The sequence below is a fragment of the Exophiala aquamarina genome (genome assembly GCF_000709125.1).
Source record: "Exophiala aquamarina CBS 119918 chromosome Unknown aczIA-supercont1.4, whole genome shotgun sequence".
NCBI classification, from domain to species: domain Eukaryota; kingdom Fungi; phylum Ascomycota; class Eurotiomycetes; order Chaetothyriales; family Herpotrichiellaceae; genus Exophiala; species Exophiala aquamarina.
Window position 1 is genome coordinate 883168 of NW_013550584.1, and position 15182 is coordinate 898349.

The following is a 15182-nucleotide window of genomic DNA, read 5'->3' on the forward strand; positions in this document are numbered from 1 at the left end:
TCCGCATCGTATTCACGCTCATTTGCAATGTATGGACCGAGTCTCCGTGCTCCGGAGTGATATTACTTGATCATTCCGTCTGCTTCTCTTCCTCTCTTCCTTTTCTTCTCCCCCTCGTACATCATCCCCTCCAGGTCCCTGCCCAATTTCTCGCATTTCACTACGCAAGTAGTACTGCGCCATTCTAACTATCTACAGGAGATCGGCCTGCCAATCCGATTCTAACATTGTGTCAAGTTTTGAAAAAGAGAGAAAGAAAAGAAGAGGAGAATCCGAAGGTTGGAGTTCTACCACTTGCCCGTTATTTACCTCACCCTACTTTGTTCTTGGACTTTTTGCGGGGTTCGTCTAAACAGCCCAAAGAGAGAACGCTTCTCTCAGGCGGAACCGGAGACGCGCAAAGGCTTCGGCATTTGGTGTTCCTGTGTGCACCACCGCATTTGTGAATCATTGTACAGTGTCTGTTGTTATACCACCACTTAATTGCATTGGGCAGGATCTATCCTGAATATCATTTCGAGGAAGGCAATATTGATCTTCTTCCGACAGCGCCGGCATTTTGCGGGACTGGTAGACGTCAAAGAGTCGGAGAGTCTAGGGCCCGAAAGTTCGAAGCGGCGAAGAGGCGAGCCTCCGAGTCAACCAATCATCATCTCCAGGAACACGAGCCAAAGTATCTTACCCGAGGTCGCGACCATGCTCATTCCTACCAGCAGCAGCCCCAAGCCAAAGGAGTTTGACTCCATTGAATCGACGATCGAGGCTTTCGGACGTGGAGAGTTCATTGTTGTGTTGGATGACCAGAACCGTGAGAACGAGGGCGATCTGATCATCGCCGCCGAGGATCTTACCACCGAGAAGATGGCATTCATGGTCAGGTACACCAGCGGTCTGATTTGTGCACCCGTTACTTCCAAGATTGCGGCCGAGCTGGAATTGCCTCAGATGGTCGTTGATAATGCGGACCCCAACCGTACCGCATATACCGTGTCGATCGATGCAGACGATGAGTCCGTGTCCACAGGGATCTCAGCTCATGATCGAGCATTGACCTGTCGAACTCTGGCTAGCAACAAAGCCACGGCCGCCAGTTTCCGACGACCTGGACATGTGTTCCCCCTCAGGGCCAGAGACGGTGGTGTTCTTGAACGCACCGGCCATACGGAAGCGGCTGTCGAATTCTGTCGACTAGCAGGGAAGGCACCAGTGGGAGTCATCTGCGAAATGATCGAGGATGGAGAAGTGGTCCCTGGCGAGACGGCGATGCGTGAGCCGGGCATGATGAGACGAGATGCTTGTTTGGCGTTTGGGAAGAAATGGGGCCTCAAGACTTGCACGATTGAAGATTTGGTTGATTATGTCGCCAACGCTGAAGGTAAGAAGTTGAGCAATGGTGTTAATGGCCACCACCATTGATCAATGTATGTCAACCCTCATTTGACGAAGATGGATTTGGAGGGGAAAGGGATAACGCAGATTTGAACATGACTTGAAAGGACTCATACGAACTCGCAGTGAAGACCAGTTTTGGAAATTGAAGTTCACGTTCGAGTTGAAATTAGACTTGATGGACGTGCGTGCTCCATCACCGTGCCCTCTCTACCCGTCGCGATTCGCTGTTACTCAATTGAACCCTTCTGCTCTTGGTTACACCTTCCACTCCCATGACTGGTGACAGGGCCGACTGGAATATAAAAGGCTGAAATCTGCGAAGCCCCAGGTCTTTGGAGCATGGGGGTCACTACCACCATATCTATCCGGTAGCCGAGCCAGTCGCTGACAAGTGGAGCTTTGGATATGGTTATCACTATCTCACCTCAGCACTATTGTGCAAGGGCCTTCACAAAGACGTGCATTTGCGACAGCCTTGTTGATACCGCACAGAAGCTCATATCGCGGATTGACGCCTGATTCGGGAATGTGTCTAGCTCGATTGGCATTGGCATTGAGAACCGTCGTATCAGGGGAACGACTCCTCGTAGTCTAGTTTGGATGTCTTGGAAGGATAAAGGAGCGCCACTCCAGACTCGTCATGTAATCTCGTCTGATGGTTCCACACCGGGTATGTAATACGTGCGGAGTTCCAAAGAGTCTAAGCATTCCCCAGGTGCCGGTGTGGTCCTCCGTGAGGACTTGTCTTGTATCCAGAGGAGAGTCTCCAAAGCTCCAAAGGTCGCTTGCGCCTCAACATGGCGCAGTCGGCCAAAGTAATTTCCATCCTCGGCCAGCCAATCATGTTGGGCTCGTGTTCGGCAATGAGCCTGCCTGCCAAGTAGGAGAAATACAGCTCTTTCGTATTTGACACGGGCGTCAAAGACGAAGGGACAAAGGTGTATTAACGCTGTACTCGGCACAAACGTAGCTGCTGAAATGCTGTGTGGACAGACCTGCGCCTGATGACAGATCTTTGATATGGCCCAGCAAGAGTGTGCATTAAAGCCGCTTCCATGGACAGCTTCCGTGGCATGCCTTAAAGTCAATCGCATTCCCTATGGGCCAAAGAGAGGTATTGCGAGACGCATGCCCAGCCGAGAACGAGGATACGAAAGCAAGGCCCCCTTCTGAAAGTGTGACTAATAAGTAATAGTCCTATCCGAATCCTGACGCTTTTCATCCTCGTTGACTTCAGCCCCCAGAGTTCCGTCGCTCAGCCTGAACACCGCTTCCCAAGGATTGCGGTACCCCGTCACAGACTCGCAGTCCCCAGTGTGCAGCGTATGTGCCCGGGTGCTGGAATGCCTTGTGGTCCCAATGTTGTCACTGTCATCGTTAATCAGTAATTTTGAGCCGCTCTTGTCGTGGACCCGGGCTGTGAGAGCCGGGCACAGAGAGACCTGCGTTCGCTAGAACGTGGCTGTAAGCTAACCACTAACCTAGTTGGGACTTAGTTCTCCTGCCATTTAATTAGTACTAAACGGGCCAGGGACGAGGAAGGACGAGGCAGGTACGAGGGTGTCAGCGTCTACGGGTCTTGCCTTCTTGACTCCTGCTACTCAGTACTCTTGGGATTTGGCGACCTCTTGAGTCTTGCGTCTTGACATCCATCCTTCGCTCCATCCTTATGAATCAAACCTGGACGTACTTCTCTCGTCCCCTTCTCTTGAATTCCGTTGCTCTGAGAATCGTTAACTAAATACCAACTTAACACTCTTGTTCCAGCTGTTCCTCTCGTTGATTGCTTATTTCGGATATTTGCATCCATACTGGTCCGCCCTCGTTTGCTCGACCTTGCACCACCCCATCTTGACAAGCAACTCACTCGTTAACTTCACTGCCGGCATAAAGGAAAAGCGCCATACCTGATATCTTGGATTATCACGTTCCATATTCTTGTCAACACCAACCTTCAGGCCACAGGGGTTACTCCAGGGAGTTTACCTCACCCACCCCAGGCGTGGCATTCTCCGTACCAAAAACAAACAAAAGCCCATCTTCGTCTCAATTCACTAATACTAAGTCGATGGCGCCGTCATCATCTCATCTACTACTCCCGCGCCAATTTGGCCCTGGCAGCGATGGATTCGACGACCGTGACAACGGGGACGGGATTTCGAGAACAGCCATCGGCGGCATCGCCATTGGTGTCGTTGTCGTCATTGTCGTAATCGCCTGTATAATGGCGGTGCGTATTATGCGTCGGCGGAAAGCACGTCGTCGCACTGGCGGCGTCTCTGTACCGCTCCACAACCGCCCGGGCGCATCGTCTGGTCCCAACCTCATCCCATCTCCGTACTCCAACAAACCAGCCGGCTACCAAAACACGCAGGACCAGAATCAAAGCTTACTAGGTAACGCCGCCGTTCCAGGCGGAGTAGCGTGGGATGCAGATCACGTTGGTGTAGGGAGCACGCAGGACGGCTTTGGATTCACGACCTCGAACATCACTCGCCCAGCAAGCATTGCCAACGTCGACGCCCCACCTCCTCGCTATGAAGAGGCCGCCGCTTCTGGCCCAGCAGTGCCCCCCGCGGGTGGTGAAGCGGCCAGCTACTATAACGCCCCACGGGGAGAACCCGAGAGAGGCCGATCTGCAACGAGGGAATCCGATAGTAGAGCCAGAGCCTTAAGCGTCGACAACCGCAGCATGAACGGTACTCGAAGTCGTAGTGTCTCTCGGTTCAGGGAAGAGCATTTGGATAATGTCAACCTTCACCCGAATCTGAAGTCGTAATGAGCAACGATTCGCCAACCTGCTATGATGCAAAGGATATTCAAAAGGCGTTTCTTCATTGGGCCCCCTGAGAGGGCATGATCATGTCTTCTACAAGTGGAATTGAAGTGTTAGGCCTCCACGCATATATGGTTGAGATCGCTATGTCAGGATGAGAAACCGTATGGATTCCCAGGGAGTGGAAATGCAAATATAATATCAGTATCAGCAGCAAGGAGCAGCAAGGGACGATCGAGCACGCAAGCCAGTCCTCGGGTTTTCTGAGCTCCTCAGAATGTGATTTCTCTATGGATTATGAAGGGATGCTTCATTTAGGATACCCTCCCTTGTTCTCTTTTTACATACATTTGCTTTTCTTAAATATTTGGTGTCGTGGGTATCGTGTTCTTTTGGGTTGGTTGGACTGATGGACCTAATGTATGCATGGTCCAATTGATGATGTTACAATACTACATCTCGTTCCATTAACGCTGGTGGTCTCCGATCCTTGATATCAGATGTGCCGTGCTCGAGCCATTGAATAACCAATGCAAAGCATCCTCCTCGGATTCTTTCAAGCAACGTAGGAAGCGATCATCATTTCCCTCCCTGGGGCCTCTGGTTGGAGTAGTCCCTGAACAGTCCCTGCATATGCACGTTCGTTACTTTAACACCTCGACGAACCTTCTTCTTTTTCTTCTCTACCTTGGGTCCCAAGTCCTGGCTGGCCGGTGCGCCTGTCGACTTGTAGTTCATCTTGGTCAATTGAAGAATGGTATCCTCGACGGTCGGCAGTTGGATCTGGGCCCAGATGTCTTTGAAATCTTGATCTAGCGGCGCAATCAACGTCGGGTCGTCCGCCCACACCATGCGTGGGTGGTTGTCCTTCTTGTTCCTCGTGACCAGCAGTTTGTGTTCTGCCTCCAGCTTGTCGATGGTTTCTTCCACGTTGGGCCAGCCGTCTTTCAATTCTCGCACCTGAATCCCCATTGCTGTCTCTTGGGCTTGGAGGTACCGTAGGAGATCGTCTGCGGACGAGATGTTGTGCAGTGGTTTGAAGGTGTAGCTGTCGGTGACGGCATCGTAGATGACTTTCGGATTGACGTTTAGTAGAGTTTTGAGGAGTTTGACGGCTTGCTCGTCGTTTCGTTTGTGCGCGGGCAGGACGAAGGCAATCAGCTCTTGGGATGGGATTGACGCCGGGAATTTCTCCTTCAGGCGATCTGTGGCGTAGACGACATTTGTACGGGCGTCGCTCCCTGCCGCAGAGAGGCCCTGGCCGTACATCCCAGACATGTTGTCGCAGGAAGTCTAAGGTGGTGGATGAATGGCTGAATGCAGGCTAAATGTGAGGGCGTGCTTGCCACAGAACGGTTCTCTCCTGCACGTCAAGGTCAACATCATCGCTGAAGCCTGTAGAAAACATGACTGGTCATACTCCGACAGCAGAAATCTCTTGTCTTGCACTACAGCAAGGGGTGTTTAGGGGACGAGGGTTGAGAGTGCCTAGTGAAAGGATCTCTTCCGCAAACGGAGGGGAAGATCAGATCATGGCGCGAAGAGAAGGGATTCTTGACTACAGAACCGAGTCTTGTCAAGGAGGGTCTGCTGCTACAGTAGCAAGACGGCGGCTAGCCGAGAACGTGAAGCAAGACAAAGAAAGACGGATAGTAAGGGAGTGGAGCAAGAAGGGAAGATAAAGCCTTGAGGAAGATGACAGTGCTAGATAGTACTCGCAGTCAGACGTGCAAGGCTGCATCCAGCGTCCAACGGGCGCCAAGGAAATGCTTGGCGCTGAGCCGAAGAACTGCCTGCAGCCTGCAGCACCAAAGGACTCAGGAAGGAGGCAAGTCACGTCCTTGCTGTCATGGTCGCTATTGCCCGCAATCGCAATTGTCTCTGTTTGGCAGCTCCTTCCACCAGCAACCTCAAGTAGATGCTCACATTCCTTTCAACACTGCCACCTACACTTCTCCCGCTGGTGTATCATGCGCCATGGTGAGCTTGTATGACAAGTTCTCCATTTCCCGTCGCTGGCGCATCTCGTTCTGAGCGCGCCAGTCTTCCAATCCTTGGCCTTTGGTGTCGCTTTTGTCTTGAATCAAGTCCGCACCTTCCCACCCTCCCCAAACATCAGCCATGGCTGCCCCTGCGGTTGACATCCGTGTCATCTCCGCGTTCACTACGGTTCCTGAAGCCTCGCTCACTTCATTGCTCGACAATCCCACGACCGACCTGGTCCAGTCACTCTTGAACAGCATCGAGGCCAAAGCCAAAGAATTTGAACAAAGCAAGTCGCAAAAGGTCAAGCTTGAAGTCGAGCTCGAAACTGTTGTGAGGACAAATGAATCCAAAACGAAAGTCTTACAGAATTCAAGAGACAAGGCCCTCGCCGAGTCGTCAAAACTACGCGTCGAACTACAGACATCTGGTAAGATCAGCCGTTCGTTCAACATGTGCGGTGTGTTCCTAACATAGAGTGTAGAAAATGCCCGATCGCGACTGGAAACGGAGCTGGAGCAGTATCGCTCCGCAGCCGCCAATGAGACCTCAGAAACCAATACCTTGAAAGCTCGTATCGCCTCCCTCGAATCAGCCAACCGTGACACTCTTGGTCTTCTCGAGTCAAAGACAAGCTCATATGAAAATCTGTCCCAAGAGCTTTCTGCTCAGCATCAGAAAGGTGTCGAGTTACGTAAACAGATCACTACTCTCGAACAATTGGTCCAGACTGCAAACTCTAGTGTGGCTTCTGCCAAGTTCAAAGAGCAGAGTCTTCAGCAGGAGGTCGAAATGCTCAAAAAGAACAATGAATGGCTCGAGAATGAACGCAAGATCAAGGGCGAAGAACACACCACGTTCAGGAAGGAGAAAAACGCTCGTATTTCAGAGTTGTCTAGATCCAACGAGCAATATATTTCTGAAATCGAGACCCTAAGACGATTAGAGACTTCCCTGAAGAACCGACTCGAAGACCAGACATCCAAGTTCGAGAATCTATTGGAGGAGAAGCAGAAAATCCAAGAGGAGCACATGTCATCTGAAGATGCCTTGAGGAGAGAAGTGGATGCCACCAAGCGTCTTGCAGATTTGCAGCAAGCCACAGCCGAGACGGCTAGAGAACGAGTCCAAGAGCTATCGGTTGCGCTCGACGAAGCTCGTGCCGATGCCGCAGATGAAATCGGTGCACTCCGTGCGGAAAGTGAGACTGAGCATGTCGATAAACTGGCCGCAGAAGAACGCGTAGCTGAGCTTGAGAACGCCTTGGAACAATTGAGGACTGAGCTCGAGGAAACCCGAGCTCGACCAAGCACTCCACTACGCCCTATTAACGGGACCGGCTTCTCCACGCCATTACGACCAGGCACTCCTGGTGGCATCTTCTCGCCTAGCACCATCTCGAGACCCAAGGCTCAGATGACGATGACTCAACTGTTTAGCGAATACAAGAAACTCGAAGGTGAATTGGTCTCCGAGAAACGTGCGAATGAACAACTTCGTTCGAATTTGGACGCCATGGTTGAGGAGCTTGAGAACAACAAACCCGAGATCGAGGAGTTGCGAATGGATCATGACCGTTTACAGAGCGAGGTTGTGGAAATGTCAAACATCGTTGAACAGGCAAACAGCGCTCGCGACCGCGCCGCAAAGGAGTTGAGAACCGTTCAAGGCCAATTTGAAAGCAAATCGAAGGAAACTCAAGTTCTCGCTCAGCAGCTTCGTGATCTAGGGACTCAGATTCGCTTCTTGCTCATCGAGCAACACGTCAAGGAGCATGGTGGTGGTATGACCCGAGAGGATTTCGACCAACTTGAGATGCAAGCCAATCAAGCAATGACAGAAGATATGGCAAATCTTTCTGAGACGCAGCAGGTCATCAATCAACGACTCATCGCCTTCAAGAATATCGCTGAGCTCCAACGTCAGAATGAGGACCAATTAAAGACCATCCGCAATCTAGTCACGGAACTCGAAAGTAATGAAGCCAAAGAAAAGGAACAACAAAATCATGCCTTGCAACAAGAGCTGGAGAATGCTCGTCAAAGTATTGCCAGTTATAAAGATGAGCTCAAATCGCAAATGGCACAAAGCAAGAGTTTTGCAAAGGAGCGTGACATGCTCCGTAACATGCTGACCAGACGGGGACAGTTTCCTGGGGGCGTTCAACCAAATGATTTCTCCAAATCTCTTCCTATCCCTCCGGCCGAGTCACCTGCTTCTGTCTCTGGCGAGTCTGATTACGCCAAACTGCTTAAGGACGTGCAGCATCACTTTGATTCTTTCAGACAGGAGTCTTTGACGGATCGCACCTCGCTCAAAGCTCAAGTTGACGAACTCAGTCGGAAGAACTCTCAATTGCAGACCGACATCAGTCGAACGGTCGGTCAACTCACAGCGGCAAATCAACGCTACGAGATGCTCCAATTGAACTACAATTCACTCAAGGCCGAAAACGGCGAGATTCAGAAGCGATCATGGACTGCTATGGAGAATGCCACTAAACAAGAGCTCAAAACCCAACAGGTTGCGGAGGAGCTGGTTGAAGCCCGTGGCCTCCTCGATAGCTTACGCCGCGACTCGGCAAATTTGAAGGCAGAGAAAGATCTCTGGAAGAGTGTTGAGAGAAGACTCATTGAGGATAATGAATCTCTCCGCAATGAACGCAGTCGCCTGGACTCGTTGAATGCTAGTCTTCAGACCATGATCAATGAACGTGAACAGACTGACGCTGAGAGCCGACGCAGACTGCAATCGCAGACAGAAAGTCTAGAGTCAGAGCTCCAATCCGTCAAGAGGAAACTTAACGACGAGTTAGAGGAGGGCAAAAAATTATCACTCCGACGTGAGTACGAGCACGATCAGAGTCAGAAGCGAATCGATGATCTAGTTACAAGTCTAAGCTCCACAAAGGAGGAATTGGCATCAGCGAAGACCGCTAGAGAACACCTTCAAGCAAGGGTGGACGAATTGACGGTTGAGCTCCGCTCGGCAGAGGAAAGACTTGAGGTGCTCACACGTCCTGCCGAACCCGCGGGCGATGCCACTACTGAGCAAGCCTCCTTGACCAGAGAACAGGAGTTGGAGGTTGAGATTTCAGAGCTCAAACGTGATCTCGAGCTCAAAGTGTCAGAGCTTGAAAGAGCCAATGAACAGGTCGAGGTTTACAAGAACATCAGCCAATCTAGTGAAGAACGACTACAAGAGCTCAGTGAAACAAATGAACAATACCGCGAGGAGACTGAAGCAGCTCTTGCCGAGAAAGACTCCAAGATCAAGGATCTTGAGCAACGCATTGAGGATATTTCGGCTGAACTCAATACGACAAACTCAGAGCTCTCACGTCTTCGTGACGAGCAGGCAGAAGCTGACCGAAGACTAGATGATCAGAGATCTCGTTTCAATGCCGAGATTGAACGCCTGAAAGAGGAAGCACAGAAAAGTGCCGAGCAGGCCCAATTCAACCTCGAAGCCTCTAAGATACAGGCACAAATTGCGACCGAAGCTCAACAAAACTACGAAAGTGAACTCGTCAAGCACGGCGAAGCAGCCAAGACTTTGCAAAGCATCCGTGACGATGCCAATCAATTGCGATTGCAAATGGTTGATTTGAAGACTCAAGCTGAGACATCAAGAGCAAATCTGGAGCAGAAATCTAGCAGCTGGGATGAAATGAAGGACCGGTTCGAGCGAGAAATAGCCGATCTGAAGAAGCGACGGGACGAGGTATCGCAACAGAACAACCTTCTGCATGGCCAACTTGAGAGTGTGACTCAGCAGATCACGGCGCTTCAACGTGACCGTGCCGCCTTAAGCGAGGGACAAACTGGCGAGCCTCCTGTGCAGACGACTGCCGAATTGGATAAACTACAAGAGGTCATCACCTATCTCCGTCGCGAAAAAGACATCGTGGACGTGCAGTACCAGCTGTCCACGCAGGAAGCCAAGAGATTGAGACAGCAGCTTGACTTTGCACAGTCGCAGCTCGATGAAACCCGGCTCAAGCTCGATCAACAGCGCCGTGCCGAAGCTGATGCAGAACGGAATGCTTTGAGTCATAATAAATTGATGGAAACTTTGAACGAACTCAATCTTTTCAGGGAAAGCAGTGTCACTCTGCGTGCTGAGGCAAAGCAAGCAGCCCAGGGTCTTTCAGAAAAATCGAAGAGAGTTGAGGAGCTTGAAGGAGAGCTACAGACATTGAATGCTCGTGTAGCGGAATTGGAGAGTTTGGTCGAATTGCGAGAGGGCGAGTTGAAATTGAGCCAAGAGGATCGAGATCATTGGCAACAACGAACTCAAAATATTCTATCAAAGTATGATCGCGTTGATCCTGCAGAGCTGGAAGCTTTGAAGGAGAACTTGGCTTCTCTGGAATCTGAACGCGACCAGGCTCGTAGTGAGCTGAGTGATGCAGCAGCAGAACGGGATCAAGCCAGAGCTGAACTGCAGGCACAAATTGACGGACAGCAGGCAGCAATTAAAGAATCCAACGCCGACCTCAGATCGCGACTAAGTACCCAGTTCAAGGAAGTCGTTCAAAAGAATAAGGCTGCCTTGAATGAAGTGAAGGCTCAACTTGACACGGCATTGGGTGAAAAGGAAGCCCTTCAGACTGAGCTTGATTCTACGAAAGAACAACTGGAAACCTCTCAGACAGAAGCCGCCGCAGCCCCTCAAACTGAAATCAATGGTGACCACGGGAAGCCCTCCGTTGAAGCATCAGTCAGTGGCGACCGCATTGCTGAGCTGGAGGCAAAGGTCAGCGAGCTTCAAACTGCTCTGGCCGCAAAAGAGAAGGAAGTCGAAGACCTTCAATCCACACAGGAGGAGAAATTCAAACACCGTGTCGCCGCAATGGAAAAAGTGCTTAACGGGCGCCTGAAGGAGGTGAAGCAAGAAGCCCAGCAAACCAAAGCCACTGCTCTGGAAGAGTTGGCAGCCAGACTTACGGCTCAGCATCAGCAAGAGCTTGAATCTACTAGGTCTCAAACCACCCCTACGGCACCTGAATCGCATTCGCCTACGAATGAGACGTCGCAATATGCAGTACCCGAACCACAAAGGCCGACCGATGATAATACCGAATCGACTCCTTCTGCAGTGAACGTTGAATCTCTTTCGAATGAAGCATTAAGTGCGGCAGTCACCAAACCGCAGCTTGTGTATCTGGCCAAGTCCAACCAGATACTAAAGGAGCTTGTAAGCAATACCATCTTGAAACGAGTGGAGCAGGAGAGGCAAACCTTACAGAAAAAGTTCGAGGAGACGACAAAAGCCCAAAGTGAACATCCAGTTCCTGAGCACGGCGAAGAGCTCGAGCAGAAACTCCAAGCTCAGAGAGAAGCGATCATTCAGGAGGAAGAGACCAAATTCAATCAAGAAAAAGAAAACCTCATCCAACAACATGAAGATTCACTCGCTCGCGAAAAGCAATCTCTGATCATTAAGCACCAAGAGGAGCTTACCTCGCAAAAGCTTCAATTCGACGAAGACTCATCAAAGAAAATCGCAGAGCAAATCAAGAATGCCGAACTACTTTGGGAGAAACGTGGTGCAGTCAAGCTCAACATGGCGCAGAGGAGCGCGCAATTAGCCAATGCCAAGGTTGAAGTTGTGAAGAAGGCCGCCGAAGAGACGCCCACTAAACCGGTCAGCGAAGTGTGGGAAATCGCTAAAGATGCGAAGCCACCAGCTCCTCAGCCCAAACCTGCAACTACTCCTGCCGTTGTACCAGTCCCTGCTTCGAATCCTTTGCCGGCACTCGCGGCTTCTGCAACATCGCAACCAAATCCTCAGGCCGACTCGAAGCCAAATGCAGATGTAGCCATACAACCCGCACAGTCTGCAACTGAAGAATCTGCCGTGGAGACCAAGGTAACCGCAACAGCAGCTAATGATAAACCCACCCCACAGGTCCCCGCTGCTGAACCCGTAAAGCAACTTCAACAGACTCAAGGTCCAAATGCATTGCAACAGCTGCAGTCAGGCATACCACGAGGAGGAGCATTCCGTGGTCGTGGTGGCAGCGGTATCCCTAGAGGACGGGGCGGTGCCCCTCGTGGAGGGGGACGTGGGGGGGCTCAGGCCGGTCCGGGCGGCAACCCACAGCAATCAACTCGCGGTGGACATGGACCAGGAAGTCCTAGTCGCGGGAATCTCAATCCTCAAGCCGCTCAATTTACGCCAGGAGGGAATAAGAGAGCTCGGGATGATGGAGGAGGGGATGATGCCAACCAAGGCAAAAGATTCCGCGGAGAGACAGGGGCAGCTTGAGCAGGGGTTAATTTTTCTTATGTCAAGTCGTGGGTTTTCGAGAGCGCAGGAAGCGTTGCATGGCGAGGAGTACTACATATCTTGGTTGGAGGTCTTTTCAAATCTCGCAGGACACAAAAGGGGCTCAATCCAAAGGCCGAAACGTTGAGTCAGGAATGGATCATGGTAGATTAGTGCATGTACTAGTACGACAATTGAATGAGGATTTGCTCTACTAGAGAGCAACTCGGATTCTGAGATCTCTCACCATATCTATTTTCTAGCACTAGCTTTCCCAGATCTCGAGCACGATTCGCTAAAGGATGTCCTCTGCTTCTCATCGCTTCTTTCTCGTATCTGGCAGTTCACAATGCTGTGCCCAAAATGAGGTAAAGCGACTCCATCGTCAGGTTCAAGCTCTTGGCTGAGAAGATGCGGCATTGCTGCGGCTGTGACGGAGTGAGCACAGCTGAAGTTTCAACACGACTGGCACTGTAAGAGTGTCTGCCACATTGGTGAAATTGAGTCTCGCCGGCAATTCAATGCGTTGATTGCAGTTCGGATGGCGTCCCCTGATTCGAAAGCCCATCCATCGTCGACCTAAGCCACGTCGACCTAAGCCACGGCTTACACTGGAGTGTTGATCCACTGAACCAACAACTCTGGAGACTTTGGCAGAGACACCCAGTAGACTGATCTCCCCTTCATCAGAGTTCATTTCTTCTTCGCCAGAGTCGCCACGCGGAGCGCAGTGCGGTACATGAGGACCGTGCCCTCACGCTCCTTATCCATGGCCTGCAGACGCATAGTCTCAACTAGCGCAGTGAGACCGCCGTCGTCATCATCATCCTCGGCATCACGGGGCCGAGGGGCCTTCTTCCCCCGGCCACGACGTCGATGCACATCGCCATTACCCATCACGACCGTCCACGGAGCGACGTCGCGCTCAACCGTCAGCCCGGCGCAGACCTTCGAATGCGCACCAACCGTCACGCCCGCGAGGACACTCACGTTCGGCTCCAGAATCACGGCGTCCTGGATCGTCGCGCCCGCGTGCACGTGAGCCCCCGCGTGGATGTACACGGAGTTGCCGAGGAGCGTTTTCACTGGGTCGGGTTCTTCCTCGTCGTCGTCATCGTCTCCAGTGGATTTGGGAGTTGTCGCGGGGCCGAGTGACGGGCTAGCTTTTGCGTCAGCTGTGGTGGTGCTCGAGGGAGGCGCCGGCACAGGCACAGGACCGCCGATGATGCATTTCTCACTGATGATGCATCGGTCGGAGACTATGAGTGGGCCATGGATTGCGATCAGTTGGGCGCGTGCGTGGATTAGGTTATCTTCTCCTAGGGTTATCGCGTGCGTGCCGCGGACGTAGGCTCCCGAGTCCAGGTGCGTTGACGGCGGGAGTGTTACGGGTGGTTTTGATGTTGATGTCGTTGTGGTGGTCGTGGTCGTGGTCGTGGCCGTGGTTGGTGGACCTGTTGGTTGGGGTGGCATTTAGGATCACCTATTCGTAGCGACGGCTTCTCACCTTGGAAGGATGGAAGCATTGGGGATGCTCGAGCGATAGAAATTTGGGATGTAGTTTGCGGAATTAGAGGTGTTTCGTAGGGTGGTATGGATGGAGGTGACTAGAAGTGGAAAGGTCTGTTTGGAGCCTATTTTCGTTGACGCGTTTCATTGGTCTGCTGCCGACGTTGTTCACGGGTTGGTGATTTTTGTATCTTAAGGTCTCTTCCAAGTATCTTGCCACAGACGCAGATAATTGACTGATTCTTCGACTCTACTCAAAAACCCTATCCCTTTAGAACATATTCGGAATACCTACATATTGGTTTTGACTATCCTGACAGAATGTCATACTACGACGTGGACGCGATCTTGACAGACTCGCAGAAACTACCGTGTACATTTGAACTCGATGTGCCAGGGTTGGGCTATCTTGATGGAAATGCAGGCCAGACGGTGAGCATGTCTAGTCTGACATTGAGGGAATGAAGGCGCGATTGCGGTGTCGTACAGTGGAGAGATGACCATTGGTGACTGACTTTGGGTGCTTCGCATTTACTAGATCAAAGCAGGCTCCAAGATCGATCTGCCCATGTGGTTGGGGATTCTGCTTGCGGTTTCGAGCGGGTGAGTGACCCAGCATCTCCGTTTCATGCGGCGCAGAGCGTATGCACACCGTAGTAACGTGTAACTTTGGGTCAACTTTTGCGGGCTAACCTCTCCAACTCAACAACAGAAACACACCTGGAGCGACTCCGCTGGTGTCGTTAGATTTCCCAGAGCCACTTCAACAGCGCGTCATCAATGCTCTCAAGGCAGATCCCAAATCGGTAGACCTACGAGTCCAAGCGCCACACTTCTACGCGCTCGGTGCCCGGATCATGGACTTGTTCGAGGACCAAGACGTCCTGGATACGCTGGTTGATGTATGTTATGCCCAACGACCATCGTCTTACATCAATTGGTCTCGCTTTTCAGGATCGAGGAGCTGAACTTCCTGACAGACATTCAAACAACGTGCGGCCGAGATCGCGGATCACGCTCATCACGCTCGTGGTGCGTTGGGAGAAGGCGCGGAGTTTCTGCGGGGCCTGGACGAAAGTGAGCGGCAGATCTTCAAGGCTGCTCATGAGGGTTCTAAAGCCGTGAGAGTATGGACGCAGGATTTGAAGAAGAATACTTGAGAGTGACCCCAATGTGATGGCTTCGATGAATCGCGATAATGCTTTAGCAGGGAGTTGGGGATTGGCCAGGCTTGGATATTGATGAAGTT

At 51.6% G+C, this 15182-nt stretch overlaps 6 protein-coding genes across 6 annotated transcripts; 4 read left to right on the forward strand and 2 right to left on the reverse strand.

Annotated features, from left to right (window-relative positions):
- Window positions 1-696: 696 nt before the first annotated feature.
- A1O9_05437 (3,4-dihydroxy-2-butanone 4-phosphate synthase) lies at window positions 697-1416 on the forward strand (the record flags this gene model as incomplete). The annotated part of the gene is made up of 1 exon (XM_013404656.1): window positions 697-1416. The coding sequence occupies one exon, from the start codon at window positions 697-699 to the stop codon at window positions 1414-1416; it is 720 nt and encodes a 239-aa protein (XP_013260110.1).
- Window positions 1417-3460: 2044 nt separating this feature from the next.
- A1O9_05438 (uncharacterized protein) lies at window positions 3461-4171 on the forward strand (the record flags this gene model as incomplete). Its single annotated transcript, XM_013404657.1, has 1 exon — window positions 3461-4171. The coding sequence occupies one exon, from the start codon at window positions 3461-3463 to the stop codon at window positions 4169-4171; it is 711 nt and encodes a 236-aa protein (XP_013260111.1).
- Window positions 4172-4747: 576 nt separating this feature from the next.
- On the reverse strand, window positions 4748-5446 carry A1O9_05439 (uncharacterized protein; the record flags this gene model as incomplete). The annotated part of the gene is made up of 1 exon (XM_013404658.1): window positions 4748-5446. One exon carries the CDS (start codon window positions 5444-5446, stop codon window positions 4748-4750), a length of 699 nt encoding a protein of 232 aa, XP_013260112.1.
- An 843-nt stretch (window positions 5447-6289) lies between these two features.
- A1O9_05440 (uncharacterized protein) lies at window positions 6290-12424 on the forward strand (the record flags this gene model as incomplete). The annotated part of the gene is made up of 2 exons (XM_013404659.1): window positions 6290-6581; window positions 6636-12424. The coding sequence occupies 2 exons, from the start codon at window positions 6290-6292 to the stop codon at window positions 12422-12424; spliced, it is 6081 nt and encodes a 2026-aa protein (XP_013260113.1).
- Window positions 12425-13117: 693 nt separating this feature from the next.
- On the reverse strand, window positions 13118-13897 carry A1O9_05441 (uncharacterized protein; the record flags this gene model as incomplete). The annotated part of the gene is made up of 1 exon (XM_013404660.1): window positions 13118-13897. The coding sequence occupies one exon, from the start codon at window positions 13895-13897 to the stop codon at window positions 13118-13120; it is 780 nt and encodes a 259-aa protein (XP_013260114.1).
- A 357-nt stretch (window positions 13898-14254) lies between these two features.
- On the forward strand, window positions 14255-15093 carry A1O9_05442 (DNA replication complex GINS protein psf3; the record flags this gene model as incomplete). Its single annotated transcript, XM_013404661.1, has 4 exons — window positions 14255-14365; window positions 14472-14536; window positions 14646-14835; window positions 14914-15093. 4 exons carry the CDS (start codon window positions 14255-14257, stop codon window positions 15091-15093), a joined length of 546 nt encoding a protein of 181 aa, XP_013260115.1.
- Between the last annotated feature and the right edge of the window lie 89 nt (window positions 15094-15182).